Source organism: Bos taurus, chromosome 2, assembly GCF_002263795.3.
Source record: "Bos taurus isolate L1 Dominette 01449 registration number 42190680 breed Hereford chromosome 2, ARS-UCD2.0, whole genome shotgun sequence".
In the NCBI taxonomy this organism is placed as follows: Eukaryota; Metazoa; Chordata; class Mammalia; order Artiodactyla; family Bovidae; genus Bos; species Bos taurus.
In genome coordinates this window covers 71,900,687-71,922,871 of record NC_037329.1, presented here as the reverse complement: position 1 = coordinate 71,922,871, position 22,185 = coordinate 71,900,687, and the positions used below count along the sequence as shown (strand labels likewise).

Here is a 22,185-nt window from a genome sequence, read left to right as displayed (position 1 = left end):
CTGTAGCCCACCAGGCTCCTGTGTCCATGGGATTCTCCAGATAAGAACACTGGAGTGGGTTGCCATCTCCTTCTCCATTATACCCATTACAGCAGCTATTATAAAAAACTAACAAACTAAAACAGAGAACAGTATCAGTAAGGATGTGGAGAAACTGGAACACTTGTGCATTGCTGATGGGAACGTAAAATGACGCAGCTGCTGTGGAAATGAGTTCAGTGGTTCCTCAAAAAGAATGACATTATGGTTCTGCAATTCTACTTCTCGGTTTATTGTCCAGAGATTTGAAAGCATGGACTTGAACAGACACTCATACATGAGTGTTCACAGCAGTGTTATTCACCATAGCAAAAGGTGTAGGAGAGCAGGATTTTCCACCCCAACATACATCTTTTGGGCATATTAATTATTTGGTTATTTTATAAGACACAGCAGACATTTGGGAAACTCTGAAAACCAAGTAGGAGTGACCTTCTGGTAAGGAATATGGACATTTCTAAGGGAAATCTCCATTTGTAAGGCATCTTCCTCCCTGTACCAGGAACAGGGGGATGACTAAATCTCTAGAAACTTCTACCATCAGGGAGGCAGGACTTCAACTGAAAACAGATGCAGGAGGGCGGCTGGTGGGGATGCTGCGCAGGCCAGGCATCCTCAGTGGCAGGTGAGGGCACGAATGCTCTCACCTTTGGAGTGTACCTTTGGAAGCGGTGTAAGGATGGCTCCTTCAGGATGGATGGGACGAGTTCTGGGTCCCCTGTGGTTCTGAAAGTACGAGTCCATGCAGCCCTCCTGTTCACAGCCAGTGAGCCTTTGCTGGCCACACCGAGCGTGAGCTGCTGTGAAACTCTTCCTGTTGCAAGAACATCTGTGGGCACATCCAGTCCTTGCAGAGAGCTCAATCTGTCCAAACCCACACCCCATCTGTATCTCCTGGGGCATATGGTGTCAACGGCTCCATCATCCCTGGTGGGAGATGGGGTGGGGGCCTCCTGTAGCTTCTTTCCAATGCTGGTCCACCTGGGCCTCTGGCCTGACTGCCCGTGGATGCTGCTGACCCACAGGCTGGGTTGCCTCTCAGAAGGGTGACCACAGAACAGTTTCTTTCTGCGTCACCACCAGACAGGCCTCTCCCTGCCTGGGGCCCTCGGTCATCTCGGCTTAGACACTGCCTGCCTCCAAGGCCTCCTAGGCCCTGCTCTGCGCCCTCAACTGCAGCCCAAGCCTGGGGCAGCAGCCGGCCTGCAAGTCTCCTCTGGGTCTGTGGCCAAATGGGAGGAGAGAAAATGTATCTCATGAACCTTTCCTGGTCCCCACCCTCAGCGGGGCAGGATAGAGGGACAGCTTGGCATGCCACTTGGCACCCCTGGGTCCAAGGTGGAGAGGGCAAAAGCCCTCCGAGACCCCTGCTGCCGTAACTTGGTGATGAGCAGGACACATGCCAGAACAACCCAGCAGCCCTGTGGTTTCTGCACAGTGGTCCCCAAACCCAGCTTTCCCACTCAGCTCTTAAAGGCTTCCTGCTCCCAGGATACCGGATGTCCCAGACTTAGGGCTCGGGGTCTGATGCCTGGACCCCGCTACTTGCTGTGTGTTCTGCAGCAATGGTGTGTGCTGGTCACCACTGGCAGGTTTGAAAGGGCTTCCCTGTGTCAGTGGGTGGCGGGAGGTTTGCTGTTACTGGTGGGGACGTGACACCCTTGCACAGATAGCCTGACACCTCGGAGATGGTCAGTCACTGGGTGCTGTCCATCCACCCAAGCATGTTGGGCTTGAAAAACAAAGCCCTGCCTGTCTGCCTCTTGGGTTAGGCAGAATGGGCTTTACTCTCGGGCTAGGGGGAAGAGGGAAATCTGGGACTCTGGCAGATAACCAGGGCTGCTGAAACAGCAGACCATCCAGGTCTCTGGGGACGTGGCTTCACTCCCCGCCCCTCCTACCCTGGAACCTGGGGGTGGATGTGCCCTCCTGGATAGAGTCCTGGGAGGTCCAGTCTCCCCCAGCTGCCCACTTCTTTCTGCCTTTGGTTTGTGGGAAGGCCTGCAGCTTGGGGCACGTGGGACAACCCAGCTGGCTGGGTTTGAGCCAATTCTCAGTTCAAAGGTGTCCTTCCTGGGCCTGGTGTGGCCTGTAGGGCAGGGGAGAGGGTGCAGGGGCAGTGGCACCGGGATGGCTGCCACCAGGTCTGACGGGTAGTGAGCGGGTTCTTCCTGCACCATGCTGCTCTTCCCAGGATGTGCTGGGGATGGACAATGGGGTTTCTTAACTTTCAAAATGCCTTGACATCCAGATTTACGCCACTGACACCATGAACACTGCACACTGTGGTGCTGCTCCTGCTCGACTCTTGCCAACAGCTCTGCTGACAAGAGCAGAGCTCAGTAGGTGTGCATCACATGTCCAAGAAACCGGAATAGCTCACAAAACTAAGTGTTTCACGAAAGCTTTATTGGTGGTCAGGTCTACAGCAGTCATCTCATTGTACAAACAACTCACAGGTGAGTGCAGTGCTTCTAGTACAAGTCATATAAAACTGTGGGACACATTGCAGGAATAGTGCACTTGATAAAAAAAAAATAAATTACACTTTAAAAGCTACTTCAAAGCTTTATACATATAAAAAGTAAACACAAAATAGTTAGTGAGGTCCTCGTAACCGTCTATCATATCCACACAGGAAGATTAAAGAGCAGAGGTCCGCGCCCAAACACTTCTCTGATGAATAAAAACCCTGGAAAGGGACTGAATCATTGTCTCCATCAATGTGATAAAGTGACATGCAGATCCCACCTCTCAGAGCTGGAGACAATCACAGCTCTGCCAGCATGTGAATTCAGCAGAGTTCAGGGCAAATTTCAGTGAACCAAACAAACTTCCTTATCCTGCAGGCTAACAGACAGGAAAAGCTCCCAACGTTCTTCTGAACATTCAGGAACCATAGGTTTACATTTGTGAGAGGAATAAGAACAAATAATATGGAATGTGTATTATGCATTAGAAGATTAAAGGTTTCTAAGCAACCAAAACGCTGAGGGCATGATGGATCAGAACTGGGAGCTCTCCCAGCCTCTCAGGGATGGGAGCCCAGGACTGTCTTGTCCACGTGGGAGTGAGGATGCCAATGGAGAAACGCCAGGGCCTCCAGGGACAGAGCACCTGCGGAGCCCGTCTGAACACCCGCTGGCTCCCGGGAGCCATCTGCCGGAAACTGCCAGGAAGAGGTCCCTGCCTGCAGCCAAGCCGGGGCACTCACCTCCATCTACACCGCGCACACTTGGGCGGCAGGGGGCAGCCGAGTCTTCACCACGTCCACTCCTCACTTTCTGCCTGCTGTCCCTGCCCTCAATGAGAAGCTGAGAATTTGGCTTCTCAAGAGCCCGACTTACAGAAAAATAAGAGAACTTCCCTCTGTGCAAATGACTGCCAAATAATCTGCTCTGAGTGGGTTTCTGGTGTGACTTGTCTAAGTCTGCAGGGGCTTGTCCAAGAGGAGACAGAGGCAGGGTTGGCCAGAAATGAGACGCGTGAGGAACAAGCAGTCAGGAAGCAGGGGGGCACCCTGGGGCTTCACCCTCCAGTGTCCACAGAACATCTGTGACCGCACAAATAGATATAGGTAAAGACCTTCTCCAGGGGATCTTCCCAACCCAGGGATCGAACACAGGTCTCCCACATTGTAGACAGACGCTTTACCATCTGAGCCACCAAGGAAGTCCTTAGGAGACTATAAGACATGTTTAATAAAAAATTTCTCAAAACAACATCAACATTTTAGGAAAGCACCTAAGGGTATTTCTAAATTTATCAAGATCAAAGGAATCTAATCATTCCTTTGTTCAGCAGGGTTTCCACAAGGGCAGGAATGCAAGAACAATGAGCCCTTCCTGTGCACACAGATGCTATGACCTTTTAAGGTCCTGAGAAACAGGATTTCGTGTGCTACTTCACAAGTTCTCAAGAAGAGTCTAGGGGAGAAAACTGAAACCCACCTACCTGACTTTAAATCCCACCCGCACACCCAGGCCAGCTCTCCATTCCCCTACCTTCTCTGAGGGCCAGGACGTGAGCCGATCTGCATCTTAGCTCTTAACACTGACAACCGCCACCCTCAGGTGGTAGGAGATGAGGGGCTCAGCACTAACTGAACTCTGCAAATCACCAGAAATTGAAGATCCTCACAGACCAACCAGGCAATGGCAAGAGGACAAAAGTAGCTCCTACCCACCCACCCTGAGCCCCCTAAACCTGCTCACAGCCATAAGCACCATCATCCTAGCTCCTAGGGAGTCACCAGAGTGAAAACGGGAAAAAAGTGACATAGAACTGAGCCTCTGGTTCAAGCAGGCTTCTGTTACTTCCACCAAACAGGTCTATCAGCTCAGCTATGAACCCTCTCCAAGCACCCTCCAACGCAGGGATGCCAACAGTGCTCCCACACACTGTCATTCCTGCTCTTTCCAGACACATGCTCCTTAACTCCTGACGGGAGTAGACACAGCCAGTACTCTTTGCAGCTACACAGTACTAATGCAGAGGAGACTCTAGATATAGCAAAGCTTCCCACCTGACCAGTCAGTAGCATATCACTTCAGAGCTGCACTCAGTTGATGGGCTGGTTCCAATGCACAGAAGGATGCTAAGATCTTCCATCATCAGGAACTGTTCCTGAGGGCCAGCAGTCAGCAGGGCCACCTCAGCAGGACCCCCACTGCCCACTGCCCACTTCAATGCAACCACCTGCCCACTGGTCTATCCAGACTCCCCACACACTCGGCTCTCTGCCAGCATCCTCAATGACTCACACCTGCTGCTCCTCCCCTTACCCCCCTGCCCCATGCCCCAGGCTCAGGTGAGCAGAGCAGGGTGAGCCTTACAGTTGCCTGGGGATGGCAGACAGGAAAGGAGATGTATACTCGACAGGCATCTTTTCTGTCAGGGCTAATTCATATCAATTTCCATATTTACCACTCTTTGTCAGAACCTGAAACAAAATTTCCTTTTAGCTTGAGATTCAAATGCATTTTAAGAAAGTCTCCTCAGTACCAGAAGACACAGAGGTAATGGAATATTTTCAACAAACTAGTTCCAAAATCTAGAAAACGTCTCAGTGACCAGAAATACAACCTTAACGTTCTACCTGCAGGGTCGTCAGTGTGCTGAAAACACAATATCCAGTCTGGCACGTCCTGGGTCAAGTCCACAATCTCAGCCTAAGGGCTACAGGAGGTAGCCAACCAGAAGGGCAACTCCCTTTCCTTCAGCAAAACTGTTTGGTGCGAAGTAGTTTCCAGCCTCTACAGGTCCCGGGAACAGCACAGGAAGAAAACCCTCTCCAGGCAGACACAAGTGTGTGACTGCCTGAGCTGACTGTGTTACAGGGAACCCACGACAGTCTAGACCAAGGAGTTTTAAAGATCTTAAAACTTCATTTTTTTTTTTTTATGGAGAACAGACATTAACACTCAATTAAGTTCTGGTTTCTGCGGGGCAGGAAACCAAAACCAAATTCCAAGAGGTATACTTTAACATCAGCCCTTGATAACAGGGATTAATAACTTCCCAACACGGTTTCCAGATCACCCTCATTCCCCACAGCAACTGAGGTTTTCTTTACACATTCCAAAGTTTAAAAGCTAAAATAGTATTTTTCTGGGTGTTGAAATTCTTTTCTCTATTTTCTATAATGAGCATATACCACCTTAACATCCAGAACTTTCTGTACAGATGGAAAGTAATGAGGAAATTAGACTAACACAAAACCCTAACATTCTCTCAATACCTGCATTTAGGTTCAGATGTGAATCCCCCTAACCTGATTCCCTATTTCTATCCTGGTATTTTTTCCTTCAGTTTACAAAACCTAAGTTTATTCAGCTTACATTAAAACGAAATGGAGCCTTCATCCAAAGAGGTGCCCAGAAACTACTGTGCTCTCCTTCAGTCCCCGAGTCAACATGGCCTTCAGCCCCACACGGCCCAGGAAGAAGTCTGGGTGCCTAGAGGAAATGCCTTGGGGTCTCTGCAACCCTCCCCACCCCTTCCAGACCCGAAAGTGACAGGTGTGTGAGGGCCACGTAGACATACTTCCTGAAGGGAGGCTGGGCTGAAAACACATGCCAGGCAACTAACTTTTCTGTAGTTCTTCTCAAGGTCTATGTAAACTTGAAGTGTTAAGACAGCCAGTCCAGCAAAAAGTCAAAAGTATGGGAAGCATCTGAAAATCCTCGGTATTCTAAAAACTTCTCTTTAGTAGTCATTAATCTATCTAAATCCCCGATTTCCAGGCAATGCACAGAAAGGTACAATTTCTCTAGCAGTCATTCAAGGACACTCACCCTGATACCAGTGAGAGAAGTAACCTTTGCCAGGCTGATGATGACCACCAGGGACAGCCCACCCAAGGGGGCGTTGTGAATAGTCACAACCACTAGGTGGAGCCACAAGCTTGGAGGAACCCACAGGGAAAGGCATTCCCACTGTTAGGAATTCACAACTTCAACAGAATCAGGGCAAGTAAAAGACTGTATTGCGTTACTTGGGCAAAAGTGTAGTATAATTAGCCCTTCCAGGTGGACGGAAATGTAGCTGCTTGCTTTTTCATGGAACTGAACTCTAAACCAGGTGAGCTTTTTACCCACTAGTGCAGAACTGGCTCCAGCAGAAGTGGACTCTGGGATGGACGGCTGGGGGCCCGGCCTTGGGTCACAGGCACAGAGCGACCATCCCTCAGAGCTCAGTCGTCAGCAAACACTTCTGCTTCAAGGTGGCTTCTCCAGCTGAAGCTGGAGCAGAGCTGACAGGAAGAAAGAATGTGTTACTCAGTTTCTGGAAAATGAAAAGACAACCGTCCCACAAGAAAGCAACATGCATCTCCCCACCAGTGCCCCATAGAGCAAGGGGGACTGCCTTGTAAACCTAATTCAGCAATTTCACACAAGGTCATTTTCTAGATAACCAATGCTTTTTTCATCCTGAAATGGACTCTAAAAGACACTGATTTCCCCTACTTCCTTGAATAAAATACACTGAACAGACACCTAGTTTCTTGCTGAGTCAGGGCTGTTACTAGAACACGGACGACATGGACAATGTGGTGAGCAGAATGGCCACATGCTCAGGAAGCAGCAGGGTAGGGGGTCCTGTGCTCATGGCCCGGTGCCCGCAGCCCGGTCTGAGCTCAGGGACCACCTCCTCTGCTTATTGGAGCTAAAGAAGAGTAAAAGTACTTGGTCTTTGGGACTTCCCTGGGGGTCCAGTGATTAAAACTCTGCACTTCCAATGCAAGGGGTGAGGGTTTGACTCCTGGCTGGGGAACTAAGATCCTTCCTGCTATGCGGTACAGCCAACAAATATTTTTTTAAAAGTGCGTGGGCTCTGCCTGAGGTGAAGATCATGGATGGAGGTGCAGAGACATAACAGCACCTACTTCAGTTTCACAAAAACTGAAAACAATATCAAAGTACCAAGGACAGAGATTAATGTCAGAAGCACTAGCAAGACATATAAATGAAAAAGCAGTCAGCAGAGTGAAGCAGGCCTAGAAGTGATCCTGTGCGGATTTCCCTTCTCCATTTCTACCTGACAGAGACAACAATGCCAACTGGTTTCTCCTCGTGTTTCCCTTCATGTTTTGGATCTCGGCTTCATAAAGTGTGGTCCCTGGAACTTGTCATAAATGCAAGTTCTCAGGCCCTGCTTCAGGCTCCCTGAACCAGAGACTCAGGGCAGCCCAGGGCCTGTGCTCTAAGCTGCCCTCTGGTGCTGCTACCTACAGCACCTAAGGCATGCGGTTCCACAATGACACCCTGCCCCATGGTCCTCCCTTCCTATCTTTTCAACACAGTTTTGGAACAATTATGATCATGTTGACATTCAATGCTTGCTATAATTACATAAATATTTTCACAACTCAGTCTAAGTGTATTGTATTTCCTCCCTTACGTAATCTGTTTTCCCTGGACTGAGTAACTGCTGTGTTTTTTCACCGTAACTGCTTGCTCAGTGTCCAATACTTAGTTTCTAACAATTTATCCTTAACCTTGCAAACACACCATGGTTCTGCTCTCATATAATTTTTCTTTAATTTAGGGGTGGGTAATTCTGTGTTTTGTCATTTTCTCTTGGCAATATCCTTCCTGGAATGCTACGTCCTCTTCAAATCTGCACAGGATCCCTTCTAGGCTTGCTTCACTTTCCTCCTGGTAAATTCCTGCACCTGCTTCCTGGGTCCCATGGTTTCTTTCTGGGATAGTCATCCTGGTTTTTTTTTAAACCTTCTATTTATTTTCAAATTTTAAACTTTTTATTTTGTATTGGGGTATAGGAATTATAATCACTCTACTTTGATGGAACACATCCTTCAGTTAAGTAGCTTCCTGACAAAAGCCACCTTAGAAGCATATATTTTAGAAGAATTCTATGTTTTAAAATTTCTTCTTCTTTTTTTTTTTTTTGGCTATGTCATGTGGCATGTGGGAAAGCTTAGTTCCCTGACCAGGGACTGAACTCAGGCCCCGGCAGTGAAAGCACTGAGGCCTAACCACTGAACCACCAGGGAACTCCTGAAAATGTCATTTCAATCTCACACTGCATTGATAGTTTGGGTATAAAATACGAGGTGGAAACGATTCTTCTCCAGATTCTGCAAGCACTGCTCTATTTATTATCTCCTAGCTTCAGTAAAGTCTGCTATCATCTGATTATCAGTCCTTTTTAAGTACTCTTCTCCTGCCCTTTCTGAAGACCTACATCCTCTCTTAAATTTGATATTCTGAAATCTCATAATGTTCCATGGTGTCATCTATTTTAATTGTGTTACTGGATACCCACTGAGCTCCTTTAATCTAAAACTCAAGTACTTATGTTCTGGAAAAATCTTGATTCCTTTTTTTTATATTTTTGTCACTTTTATTTACTCTTTTCTTTCTTCTGGCTCTCCAGTGATTCACATATTGGACTTCCTAGACCAGTCCTCGAATTTTCTCTTCTGTCCCAATTTCCAACTTTTTATTCTACTTTTTTGGAGATTTCCTGAATCTTATCTACCATGCATTCTTTGGATCTTATTTTTAACTTGGTTAATAATTTCTGGGAATACTTTCTTCTTTTCTGTTCCTCTTGTTTTTTAATCTCCTGCTATTGTTGAGTGAATACAGTATCTTCTTTCTCACACTATCATTTTACAAAATTTTTGATACTCACATTCCTTTATTTCCTCCTTGTTGCCTTTTCAAGCTGAACTGATTTGGTCTTTCCTCACATACCTGATAATCTTTGGCTCTCTTCATATTTAAGAGGGAAGCAGTCTGTTCACACTTGAGCATGAAGCACTGGAATGCTGTCTGGAAACTGTATGTGTGGGCAAAATCCATTAACTACAGGCTTCCAAGATGAGTTATTAGGCAGATTTCCTGGGATCCACAAGTATCAGTCTCTCTGAGTCAGTCAGGTTTTCTAGAGTATAAGCCTCTGAAGTAAGTTCTCATCTGAGACTTTTACATGTGACCCACAGCATTCTGGAAGCTGAAAACTGAACGACAGTTGGGGGTTTCATACCTTGGCATGCAGGCACTTAGTTAACCTCTGTATTCAGCTCTTTAGGGCCTTCCTCCCAACAGGGTCCCCAAATCCAGGGCCTTGCCTGCTCAGCTCCTCCAGAGGTGAGCCTCCAGAATCAGGGCAGTGTCAGCAGTGTGGGGAGGGGAAGTTCTAAATGGGTCTAGATGTTTTCAACCAAGTCTCAGGTTCTCAGCTCCGCCTGAACCATCTTCATGATATTTGGTCCCTCTACCTCCTGAGACTTTCCTCAGAGCTACAGTGAGAATGTGCTTCTTACTTTTCCAGTTTCCGTTCCCTCCCCATTTCAGGCTTAGATCTCAGTTTTCTCCTGTCCATCTATTTACCACTACTCTGTCATTTCACTACTCCCCAAACTTATTCGTTCTCTCCACTGCCATTGTCTCCTCTCCTGTTTTAAGCCTTTAAAATAAGATTTACATAGTGCAAGATGCAACACCAGCACCATTCTTTTAAACACGTTACTGATTATTACATTCACATGCTGAAGTGCACAAAGCAGCAGGAGTTCGTAGAATGAGGAACCATCACACACTAGCCACACCTGTATCATCAGCACACAGATCAGGAAACAGAATGTCACTAGGGCTCTGAAACTAGCTACCTTGAGAGGAATCATTGCTTGGTTCCTCGAGAGCTGGGCCTCTTTCTGAACTTGACTTTGCTCACCATTATTGTGGTACAGACACTATAAGACCAAACTTCCCAGCACTCTTATGTGACTTCCTCCCCTGAGCGTTGCAGGCCCTGTGATTTGCTTTAATCAACAGACTGGAGCAAAAGTAACCGGTTCTCAGCCTTGGGATTACAGTACAGATGGGGACTCGCAGGTGGCGGGCAAGTGTCCCAGTGCCTGCCTGGTTTGCTGGCTCTGCGGAAATAAAGGCTCCACAGCAAGTCCTGAGGGCAGCCTTTGGCTTCAAGTCAGCTAAAAATGGAGGCCCTTGGCCTGCAGACCCTCAGGAACTGAATCCTGTCAGCAGAGCCTCCTCCACCTGATCCTTCAGCCGAGAGCCCAGCTCTGGTCAACTCCCCGACTGGAACCTGGAAGAGTCTCTACAGCAGAGGACACAGCTAAGTTGTATCCAGACTCCTGACCCACAGGGATGAGGTTACAGAAACCTGTGCTGTTTTAAGCTGCTAAATGCGTGGTAATCTGTTACACAGCAATAAACACTTAATATAACTCAGTATAAGCAACTCACCAGTGATTCTCTGCCACAGTTGGTTCGTTAGTTTTCATTGCTCTAGTCTAGTATTTATCTAGTTGACTGCTAATGGGTTGTTTTTTTTTTTAAGTTTTCAATTTTGACTATGGTGAATACAGTTGCTATAAACATTTTTGTACATACCTTTAATGGGTGTATATTTGTATTTCTATTGAGTATGCACGTAAGAGTATTTTCAGCTTTCGTAGATACTGTCAAATCTATGTGCAACATAGTTATTTAAATTTAGAGTTTCTGTTGCCCTATGACTTCATCTCTACTTGGTACTACGTGTCTCTTTCACTTGAGCCATTTTACATGTATGGAGTGGTATCACAGTGGCTTGAATTTGTATTTCTCAATGACTTGTCAAGATGTACATCATCTAATGGTTTATTGGCCATCTGGATATCCTTCTTGTGAACTGCTTTTCAACTCTTTTGCCAATTTTTCTATTGAGCTGCATTTTTCTCGTTGATTCACAAGAGCTCTTTATATATTCTGGATCAGTCCTTTGTGAGAGAGACAGAGTCAGAGAGAGGGGGAAGGGGCAGCTGTCTTCTCTACTGTGTGGCTTCTTTTTTGAGTGCTTGAAATTGTATCTGTTGATAAATAGAAGCTTTTTTGATACAATCCAAGTTGTCAATTTTTTCCTGAACGAGTACAGCATTTTATGACTTGTTTAAAAAATCTTTGCTTATTTCAAGGCCACAAGGATGTGTACTTATATTTTTTTGCTAAAACCTTTATTTATGGACATTTCAGATTTTCAGTGCACTTACAATAGATTTTGGTGTGCAGTATGAGGCTCGGTCAAGATTAATTTTTTCCCACAAGGATATTTAACTTGTCAGGCTGACTGACTGAGAGACCACTCTTTCCCTTCAGCACTGCACCACCATTTTTCATAAATCAGGGAACTGTATTTGTGTGGGTTTGCTTCTGGACTCTAGTGTTTCACTGATTTACTGTCATGTTTTCCTCATTAAGATCCTAACATATTATACTAGCTTCAGGTGTACTATCTGTTACTTTTAATCTAATTCCTTTATGATTATTTGCTTTGGGAAGGAATGGAGACAAGCCCTGATGTTATCTGTGACTTAACATCTGGAAATCTATAAGCACTCACATTTTACTGTGTAAACTCAATTACAGAGAATTATTACCTGGCTCTCTGCAGGTAATCTCTACTTTAACAGTGGGTACTACTAGTCATACAAATGTTTAGGGAAACAGGTCCCACATCCATCCTGTTCACAGCTCTCTTCAATGCCAGTTAGAAGTAATGCCTGGTACCTAATATTCAATCAGTATTTGTTGAGTAAACAATTATATTAAAGACTACAGAGGTAAGACAACAATTTTAAAATGAACTATGAATTTCTCTCAAGTTAACCATCTCTAGTAACTTTTCTTTTATTCTGAGAAATTTTTTTTTTTCTCTAAAGCATCTACTACAACTGATCTGTATTCTCAACACCAGGAAGATGTGAGAAACAGCAAACACACCCATGAAAAAGTCAGAGGTAAGAAATAAAGGCAAAATCTTTTGCAAAACAGGCACACTCTTGGTCCTAACAAAAGCTGAAGAATTACGTGCTGAATAAAAGCTCTCTGAGTTCAGTTTCTGTTTGTGGCAAGCAATATGCTAGAATGAGCTTGCAACAAGCAGGCTTCAGTGAAAGCTACACCAGAGCCCTCACCTTGGGAATCCCCTGCCCTACCCTTATCTGCACCTCTTCCTCTGTATTGATGGACAACCTAACAGTAAAGCATGATAGGAAAAGACATAAATCAATTTTCAAAGAAATATAAAATTTTAAAGATAGCCCTTTTAACATCTTTATCTAACAAAGACTTCCAATTAAAAAAAAATAAGGTCTACTTCATAATTTTGTAGAAAATTGCTACTGACAAGAAAAAAGAAAAAACACTACTCTAATTAACAGAGGAAGAGATTTATTCAGTTTCAATTAAGTTCAGGTAAAGAATGGACATTATTGCTTTAAATACAATAGTTTTATTATTTCTTTCCTCCTAACAGATGCCTAAGAAGTGCTACTGAGAAATAATTCCTCACCTGGTCACGGCGTCCACCAAGAATGGCGCTGGGGGAGAGATGAGCTCTCTGCTGCCCAGCCCTTCCTTCCCAGTCAGGGAAAACCCATTTCCTGCAAGCCCATTAGGAAGGACAGTGCTCTGCTGAGAAAGACATACAACACGTCTGAGAGGAGGTGATCACACCTCCCTAACAACCAGCACTTCAGCTCCAAGCCATCTTCTCCAATAATTATGGTAATGGGGAGGATGTTTATGGTCACAGTTGCTTTTTTTTTTTGGTTTCCTTTTACCATCCTTCACATCAGATTTTTATTTTTATTACCACCCTTACACATTTACGAACAGAAAAGTTAAATCACTAGTTTGAAGCCGGTAACTTTAATTAAAAGAAGTTTGATGATGACCCCAGGTTTTCAAGGAAAAGTAAGAACCTGGTACTCCTTCAGGCCTCATTCTGTAAGGGGAACAGAAAGAAAAATTCTAAATATCATTAACTTACTGGCACAATCCAACGGGGCGTGATCACTGATGTTGAAGATACCTGAAAAAAATTTATATAGACATGTATTTATTTTTAGGGAAGATTGAATTTTTATAATTATAATGCTTTCTTCTGCGATCAAATGCATGGGTGGGGGGTGGAATCTGAATGCTACTACTACTTTCAGGTCATTCACTAGGGATTTCCCCAATCCCCAGCGTTCAATTTAACATTTATTTTCTGAAATTTCATTTCAGTTCATTACAAATAATCACAGCCTTCTTGAACAGGGGACTGTGACTAATTCAAATGGAACAGCAAAAAAAGAAAGTACACAGAAAAAAAATCTGTCTCTATACAGTTCATTTTCTAATTATGCATGCAGCAAACAGAATAAAAACACCCACACTACTACTGACTCATAGGGCCTTTGTTACAGTCTTTTTAATGTTTGATTTTCTAGATCTCACTTTTATGTGTATAACAGTCATCTAATGAACTCCCAACTCTCCCTGTTCATGGAAACTCAGACTAGACCTTGCACTGGTGATTTTTTCTGATAAGAAAAAATTAATATAAGTCCAGGTCTTAGTAATCTAGGTAACTACCAAAAGAATAAAAATACAAAATAAAGGGACTTCCCTTGGTGGTCCAGTGGCTAAGACTCCATGCTTCCAATGCAAGGGACCCAGGTTCTATCCCTGGTCAGGAAACTAGATCCCACACGCCACAACTAAGACAAGGCACAGCCAAATTAATAAAAAATAAATACTTTTAAAATATATAAAATATAACTTTCCCACCAATATTAAGAAATGAACTTTTAACCATAGAAAATAAGACAGAGAGAAAAGCAGTACAGTAAAAGTAAACAAAAAATGGTTTGGCAGAAAGACGTCCTATATTAACAATAATTACAGTAAATATAAGTGGATTTAAACTCAATCAAAATATACAGACTTTTGAATAAGATCTAAATAAAAAACAAGATCCAACAAAATGCTGTTCACAACAGGTCCACTTAAAACAAACAGATCCAAAATAACTGAAAATAAATTAATAGAAAATTCTATTTAAGGCAATTCAAACTTAAAGTTACATTATCAAATTTTTATCAATCAAAAGAGAAATGAAGAGAGGAAAAAAGGGGCAAAGAAGGACACTTTAAAGTGTCAAAAGGAGCTCAAGAAAGTATAATTACAATCAACAAACATGCATCTATCTTCAAAATATACACAAAACTGAAAGATCCAACAATAGGTTAAGAAATGGATTAACCAATAATTGCAGACAGAGATACTAAACACATCCCAGAAACTGATAGAATATTTGAGAGAATCAGCGTCAGCAAGTTTCCTGAACACAAAATCAACTTACGAATTCAATAGTAAAAAATTAAATACCATTCACAACATCAACAAAACTATTAAGCATTTAGGATTTAACCTAACATAGAACAGAGAAGACTTGCAGAGGACATTTCAGACTATTCTCTGTTAAGTCCTAAATTCTTTAATGGGTAAAAAATCTTACTAGCAAAAAAACCATTAAGGGTCTGGAAATAACAAAAATAGGAAAACAAAAAATTTATATTGGGGAGACTATAACTACATAACTTTTAGGAGAAACAGGAAATCTTGGATGAGAAAAACATTATACTCTTGGCCAAGAAGATAATCACAAATATATCAGTTCTTTCCTCAAGTTAATTTATGGATTTAATACAATCACAATTAAAACTTCAAAGGCTTTCAAGGGAGTGAAACTTGACAAAGTTATTCCAAAAACCATCTGAAAGAACTAACAATCAAAAACAGCAAAATATCAGCATAATGGTGCTGGACTGGCCTCATCACATATCAAAATCACTTAGAAAGCTCAATTTATTAGACGAGTATTACAGTTCTAATAACTATAAATTAGTAGGAAAGCTTATATGCAGAATCTAAAATGTATCATATTCAACATTTTTATTTAAAATAGAACATTTAAATTTGCAGGTAAGTAAAAATATACTAGTGATAGAAAATGCTTTTAATGAAATTCATTTTCATCACTCTATCACCCACCCACCTGCGAGAAAGCGTAGACACACAGTAAGTGTTCTGAGCTGGGCCCCAAGGATTCCTTCTTCAGCTTCAGGCTATTTTTTCATTAGTCTTAGAAGTTACCTCTTTTATCTGGTTAAAGGATTATTGTGGCCCGATAGCGCCAACATCCCTTGTATTTTCTGTTTGTGCATCTGGTAAAGTCTCTGTGTTTACTGATATCAGCTGGTGGTTCCTGGCCCACATATGAACCCCCGGGAATGGTCAGAAATGCAGCTTCTCAGGCTCCACCCCACACATACCATGTCAGAAACTCCAAGGGTGGAGACCAGTGGTCTGTGCTTTCTTACGCTCTCCAGTGATGCACACACACACTTGAGTACCACCTGAACTCCCAAGCCTTCAGGTGATGTCACAGCAGTCCCAGTACATGAGTCATTAAGTACTAAATGAGGCTTCTGTGTACCTTCCATCCCAACTAGTCTCCATGTCTCTGGAGGGAAGGGACTGTGTTTTATTTGTACCATGCTCACAGTTGGACATGACTTAGCATGCACACACAGTACTTAACACAGTATCTCCCAAACTCAAATAAAGAGCAATGTGTTTAATGTCAACCATTCTTATGATTCCATCTTTCTGTAAGTGTTTTATTTTTAAATTAAAATTCTTTATTGTCTGAACTCTTTAGAAGCTGGTTTACCCTCACATGTTCCTCTCATGCTGTTTAATAGGATGATGTTACAAAAAGAGTTTCCCTGGTAGCTTGGCTGGTAAAGAACCCTTCTGTAATGTAGGAAACCCCAGTTTAACCCCTGGGTTGGCAGGATCCCCTGGAAGAGGGATAGGCTACCCACTTCAGTATTCTTGGGCTTCACTAGTGGCTCAGATGGTAAAGAATCCACCTGCAATGTGGGAGACCTGGGTTCAATCCCTGGGTTGGGAAGATCCCCTGGAGAAGGGAATGGCTACCTATTCCAGTATTCTTGCCTGGAGAATTCCATGGATAGAGGAGCCTGGCAGGTTACAGTCCATGGGGTTGCTAAGAGTCAGACACAACTGAGGGACTTTCAGTTTAGTTATAAATAGGTTCATAGTTAACATATGGTTATGTAATGACACACAGATTCAAGTTGGCAGAACTTAGTATAGAAAAGCAATGCTACGTGGTTACTGAAATATAAATTCATGAAATGAAAAGTCTTACTAAATTATAGACAAGGTAAAAATTGGAATCTAGCAGGGACAATTTCAAACAGAAATACCTTTCCATCTTCCTGTTTTAAAGCATCTTTACCTGAGGTATGGTTGTGTGGTCAAGGAGATTCTCAGTTAGAGACAACAGCAAGGCATCCAGTTCATCTGTAGCATCCTGTGGAAGACAAGATACACAGATGTCAAATGACCCATTAATCACCAAACAGTTTTTTCCATATCCTTGCAGTGTATAATTTGGACCCAGGCTTGGTTGGTGTTAATCTTGAAACAAATGGGGACATTCAGGAGCCATAGTTATCAGTGATTTCACTTGTGTTGGAGAGAACCTAGCCTATAGTCAGAACTTTAAAACACTCAAGGGTTTTGTGAATTTTCATACAGTTATTCCTTCTGGTAAGACAAGACTTGGTAGGGTTTAGGACTGTCCTGGCTCTCAGCTCTTGAACTAGAGAATAGAGGTAAAAGGTTCAGCCAGCAAGGAGCCAGCAAGTTAGGAGAGGGCTGAACTCCCAGTGCTTCTTTATTCACACGTGTGGGTGCTCTAATGTTCACAAAGGAGTATAATGCAAATTTCCCCCATAAACACTGATACTTTTGTCTAATCAATATTTGAAGCACCTTATACAGAGTTCTGTACAGCAATGTGTGTGTATGTGTTGGGGGGATGCATAGGAAGAATGTTAAAAGGATAAAAGATGAAACTCCAGTCTGGAAATAAGAGCAGTAAGTACCCAAGGTGTACCCTTTATTTATACATTTCTGTCTGTCTGTCCTCAGGCCATGGTACATCGCCAGTTCAGTGTTAACTGAATTTTAATCCCACATATGAAGTAACTGTCCCTCCCTTCTCATAGCTCCCTCCTCCTATCCCACTCCTTACCCTGTGTGACCTGGTGAGCCCTGAAAGAGCCTGTGCATATCTCTACCACAACATATTAAAATCCTCTCTCCAAGTGTACTATAAAGCAGTTTGAAAGAAGAAGCCATGTTTCAGTCATTTTTTAATTTTCAAAGCCTAGCATGCTATCCTGGTACACAATATGCAATAAATTTGGGGGACAAATGTCCTTCTCTGTTCTAAAACACATCTGAGGTTCCACCTAATGATTTCAATGATCAAATATGTCAATATATCATTTTAGGATTTTAATTAGCAGAAAGGAATCTCCAGATTGAAAATATTTTAGGTTCCTTTTTTAAAACACCAAAGTTTTTTTGACTAGTGGGAATACAGGTAATTGCTAATTTTTTTCTTTTTATAAAATATTAGGTAGATTTCTATGATAAATGTGCTTATGCAATACAAGAACAAATGGGAACTGTTCATTTACAAAAATAACTTGTTGTTTAAATTGCAAATTAAAACATTCCCAGGGCAATGAACTGGGTTTCTATGATTTCTGAACTGGTAAGGGTGTGTGGGGCTTCCCAGGTGACTCAGTGGTAAAGAATCCGCCTGCAATGCAGGAGATGCAGCTTTGATCCTTGGGTCAGAAAGATCCCCTGGAGAAGGAAATGGGAAACCACTCCAGTTTTCTTGCCTAAAAAATCCCACCGACAGAGGAGCCTGGTGGGCGAGAGTTCATGGAGTTGCAAAAAGACTGGGACACAAGTTAGCAACTAAACAACAATGGGTGTGTGACAAGTGGATACAACAAAGGTAGGATTTGAGATAAGCTGGTTATAACACAACACAATTTCAGAATGTTACTTTTGATCAATCAATACTTATTTGCTGCCTACTATGTGCAGTGTTCTGTTTCAGACACTAGGGAAGTAGAGTCAGCATACAAAAACCAAAAATAAGAGATCATCTAAAAAAACAAAATAACAACAAATAACTCAAAAATGAAGAAACCCTGAGCTACTCTTGGATCTGATAATAGGATTCTCCCTAGAGAAGTGAGGTTCAGTGCTTTTTTCACAGCTTAAGTTCTGGTGTCCATCAGAACTCACCAGATGTCCTGTATAACCAAGGTTCAACTCAGCGGAATGTGAGGAGAAACCTTAAAAGGTGGCAGTGATTGTTACCTTTAGAGCAGACCCACTTTCTGCAGGTGTGGTTTGCATCAGAGCCAGAGAGTCTCCACGGACGGGCACAGTATTCTCATTTAATTCAGCACTAGGAAGAGAAAGGTATGTTCACATCATGGAGGACTGACAGAGGTGACACAGGGGTCACAAGCAGCCTCCTCAGGAAGAAGAAAAACGAACTCTTCAATTAGAAATTAGTCCTGCTTTTCAACACACAAACTATCAAAAAGAGATATCAAGAAAACAATCCCATTTAAAATTGCACTAATAATAATAAAATATCTAGGAATAAATACCTAATCAAGGAGGTAAAAGACCCTTATTTTGAAAACTATATTCTGAAAACTGATGAAAGAATCTGAAGATGATGCAAAGAAATGGAAAGATATCCCATGTTCATGTCTTAGAAGAATTAATATTGGCAAATGTCCACACTATCCAAAGCTATCTACAGATTTAATGCAATTCCTATCAAAATGCCTATCAGGCCTTTTCACAGAACTAGGACAAGTAATCCTAAAATATAGATGGAAATACTGTTGTTGTTGTTCAGTTGCTCAGTGTGACTCTTTGCAACCCCATGGCCTGTAGCACTATGCCAGTCTTCCCTGTTCTTCACCATCTCTCTGAGTTTGCTCAAACTAAGGTCCATCAAGTCAGTGATGCCATCCAACCATCTCGTCCTCTTTCATCCCCTTCTCCTCCTGCCTTCAATCTTTCTCAGAATCAGGGTCTTTTCTAATGAGTCAGTTTTCATCAGGTGACTTCAGCTTCAGCATCAGTCTTTCCAATGAATATTCAGGACTGATCTCTTTTAGGATGGACTGATTAGATCTCCTTGCAGTCCTAGGGACTCTCAAGAGTCTTCTCGAACACCACAGTTCAAAAGCATCAATTCTTCGGCACTCAGCTTTCTTTATGGTCCAACTCTCACATCCACACATGACTACTGGAAAAACCATAGCTTTGAGTATACAGAACTTGTCAGTAAAGTAATATCTCTGCTTTTTAATATGCTGTCTACATTGGTCATAGCTTTTCTTCCAAGAAGCAAGCATCTTTTAATTTCATGGCTGCAGTCACCATCTGCAGTGATTTTGGAGCCCAAGAAAATAAAGCTTCTCACTGTTTCCACTGTTTCCCCATATACCTGCCATGAAGTGATGGGACTTCATGTGATCTTAGCTTTTTGAATGTTGAGTTTTAAGCCAGCTTTTTCACTCTCCTCTTTCACTTTCATCAAGACGCTCTTTTAGTTCCTTTTCGTTTTCTGCCATTAAAAAAGGTGGTATCATCTGCATATCTGAGGTTATTGGTATTTCTCCCAGTAATCTTGATTCCAGTTTCTGCTTCATTCAGTCTGGCATTAGGCATGATGCACTCTGCATATAAGTTAAATAAGCAGGGTGACAATAAACAGCCTTGACGTACTCCTTTCCCAATTTGAAATCAGTCCATTGTTTCATGTCTGGTTCTGCTGCTTCTTGATCTGTATACAGGTTTCTTAGGAGGTAGGTAAGATGGTCTGGTATTCCCATCTCTTTAAGAATTTTCCACAGTTTGTTGTGATCCACACAGTCAAAGGCTTTAGCATAGTCAATGAAGCAGAAGTAGATGTTTTTCTGAAATTCTTTTGCTTTTTATATGATCCAATGGGTACTGGCATTGGATCTGGTTCCTCTGCCTTTTCTAAATTCAGCTTGAATATCTGGAAATTCTTGGTTCAGGACTGTTGAAGCCTAGCTTGGAGAATTTTGAGCATTACTTTGCAAGAATGTGAAATTAGTGCAACTGTGTGGTAGTTTGAACATTCTTTGGCATTGCCTTTGGGATTGGAATGAAACCTGACCTTTTCCAGTCCTGTGGCCACTGCTGAGTTTTCCAAATCTGCTGGCATATTGAGTGCAGCACTTATACAGCATTATCTTCTAGGATTTGAAATAGATCAGCTGGAATTCCATCACCTCCACTAGCTTTGTTCACAGTCATGTTTCCTAACGTCCACTTGACTTTGCACTCCAGGATGTCTGGCTCTAGGTGAGTGATCATACCACTGTGTTTATCTGGGTCATTAAGATCTTTTTTGTATAGTTCTTCTGTATATTCTTATCACCTCTTCTTAATATCTTCTGCTTCTGTTATGCCCATACCGTTTCTGTCCTTTATTGTGCCCATCTTTGCATAAAATGTTCCCTTGGTATCTATAATTTTCTTGAAGAGATCTCTACTCTTTTCCATTTTATTGTTTTCCTCTATTTTTTTTGCATTGATCACTGATGAAGGCTTTCTTATCTCTCCTTGCTGTTCTTTGGAACTCTGCATTCAAATGGGTTTATCTTTCATTTTCTCCTTTGCCTTTTGCTTCTCTTCTTTTCTTAGCTATTTGTAAGGCCTCCTCAGACTACCTTTTTGCATTTCTTCTTCTTGGGGATAGTTTTGATGACTGCCTTCTGTACAATCTTACGAACCTCCATCCATAGTTCATCAGGCACTCTGTCAGATCTAATCCCTTTAATCTATCTGTCTCTTCCACAGTATAATCATAAGGGATTTGATTTAGGTCATACCTGCATGGTCTAGTGGTTTTCCCTACTTTCTTCAATTTAAGTCTGAATTTTCCAATAAGGATTTCATGATCTGAGCCACAGTCAGCTCCCAGTCTTGTTTTTGCTGACTGTATAGTGCTTCTCCATCTTCAGCTGCAAAGAATATGATCAATCTGATTTCAGTATTGACCATCTGGTGATGTCCATGTGTACAGGCATCTCTTGTGATGTTGGAAGAGAGTGTTTGCTATGACCAGTGTGTTCACTTTGCAAAACTGTTTGTCTTTACCCTGCTTCATTTTGTACTCCATGGCCAAACTTGCCTGTTACTCCAGGAATCTCTTGACTTCCTACTTTTGCATTCCATTCCCCTATGATCAAAAGAACATCTTTTTTTGGTTTTAGTTCTAGAAGCTCTTGTACGTCTTCACAGAACTGTTCAACTTCAGCTTCTTTGGCATTAGTGGTTGGGGCATAAAATTTATATGGAAATTTATATGAAGGACTCCAAATCGCCAAAGTAATCAAGAAAAAAAGAATACAGCTAGAGGAATCACACTCCCTGACTTCAAGCTATACCATAAAGCTACAGTAATCAAAATAGTATAGTATTGGCATAAAAACAGACACATAGATCAATGGAACAGAATAGAGAGCCCAGAAATAAAGCCATGCACTTTTGGTCAATTAAGCCAAAATAAAGGAAGCAAGAACATACAGTAGGGAAGAGACAGTCTTTTCAATAACAACAGCTGGAAACCTGGACAGCTGCATGTAAAAATGAAATTAGAACATCTCATGCCATATACAAAAATAAACCCAAAACAGATTTAAAAAATAAAGGTAAGACCAGAAACCATAAAACTAGTAGAAAATACAAGCAGAATGCTCTTTGACATAAAATATACCAATATTTTTTTTGGATCTGTCTCAAAGCAAAGGAAACAAAAGCAACAATATAAACAATGAGATATAATTAAACTTAAAAGCTTTTGTAGTGCAAAGGAAAC

At 42.4% G+C, this 22,185-nt stretch overlaps 1 protein-coding gene across 3 annotated transcripts in view; it reads right to left on the bottom strand.

Annotated features, from left to right (window-relative positions):
• Positions 1-2,427: 2,427 nt before the first annotated feature.
• EPB41L5 (erythrocyte membrane protein band 4.1 like 5) overlaps positions 2,428-22,185 on the bottom strand; it is a 170,333-nt gene continuing 150,575 nt past the window's right edge. The window contains exons 20-24 of one of the 3 annotated variants that reach the window (XM_024975535.2): positions 18,627-18,717; positions 16,675-16,749; positions 13,348-13,389; positions 12,868-12,989; positions 2,428-6,793 (exon numbers count right to left, since the gene is read on the bottom strand). In XM_024975535.2, the coding sequence (XP_024831303.1) occupies positions 6,727-6,793; positions 12,868-12,989; positions 13,348-13,389; positions 16,675-16,749; positions 18,627-18,717 (397 nt within the window). In that variant the 3' untranslated portion in view covers positions 2,428-6,726. The remainder of the gene's footprint in view (positions 6,794-12,867; positions 12,990-13,347; positions 13,390-16,674; positions 16,750-18,626; positions 18,718-22,185) is intronic. The other 2 variants (NM_001429694.1, NM_001429697.1) reach the window with 2 other exon arrangements.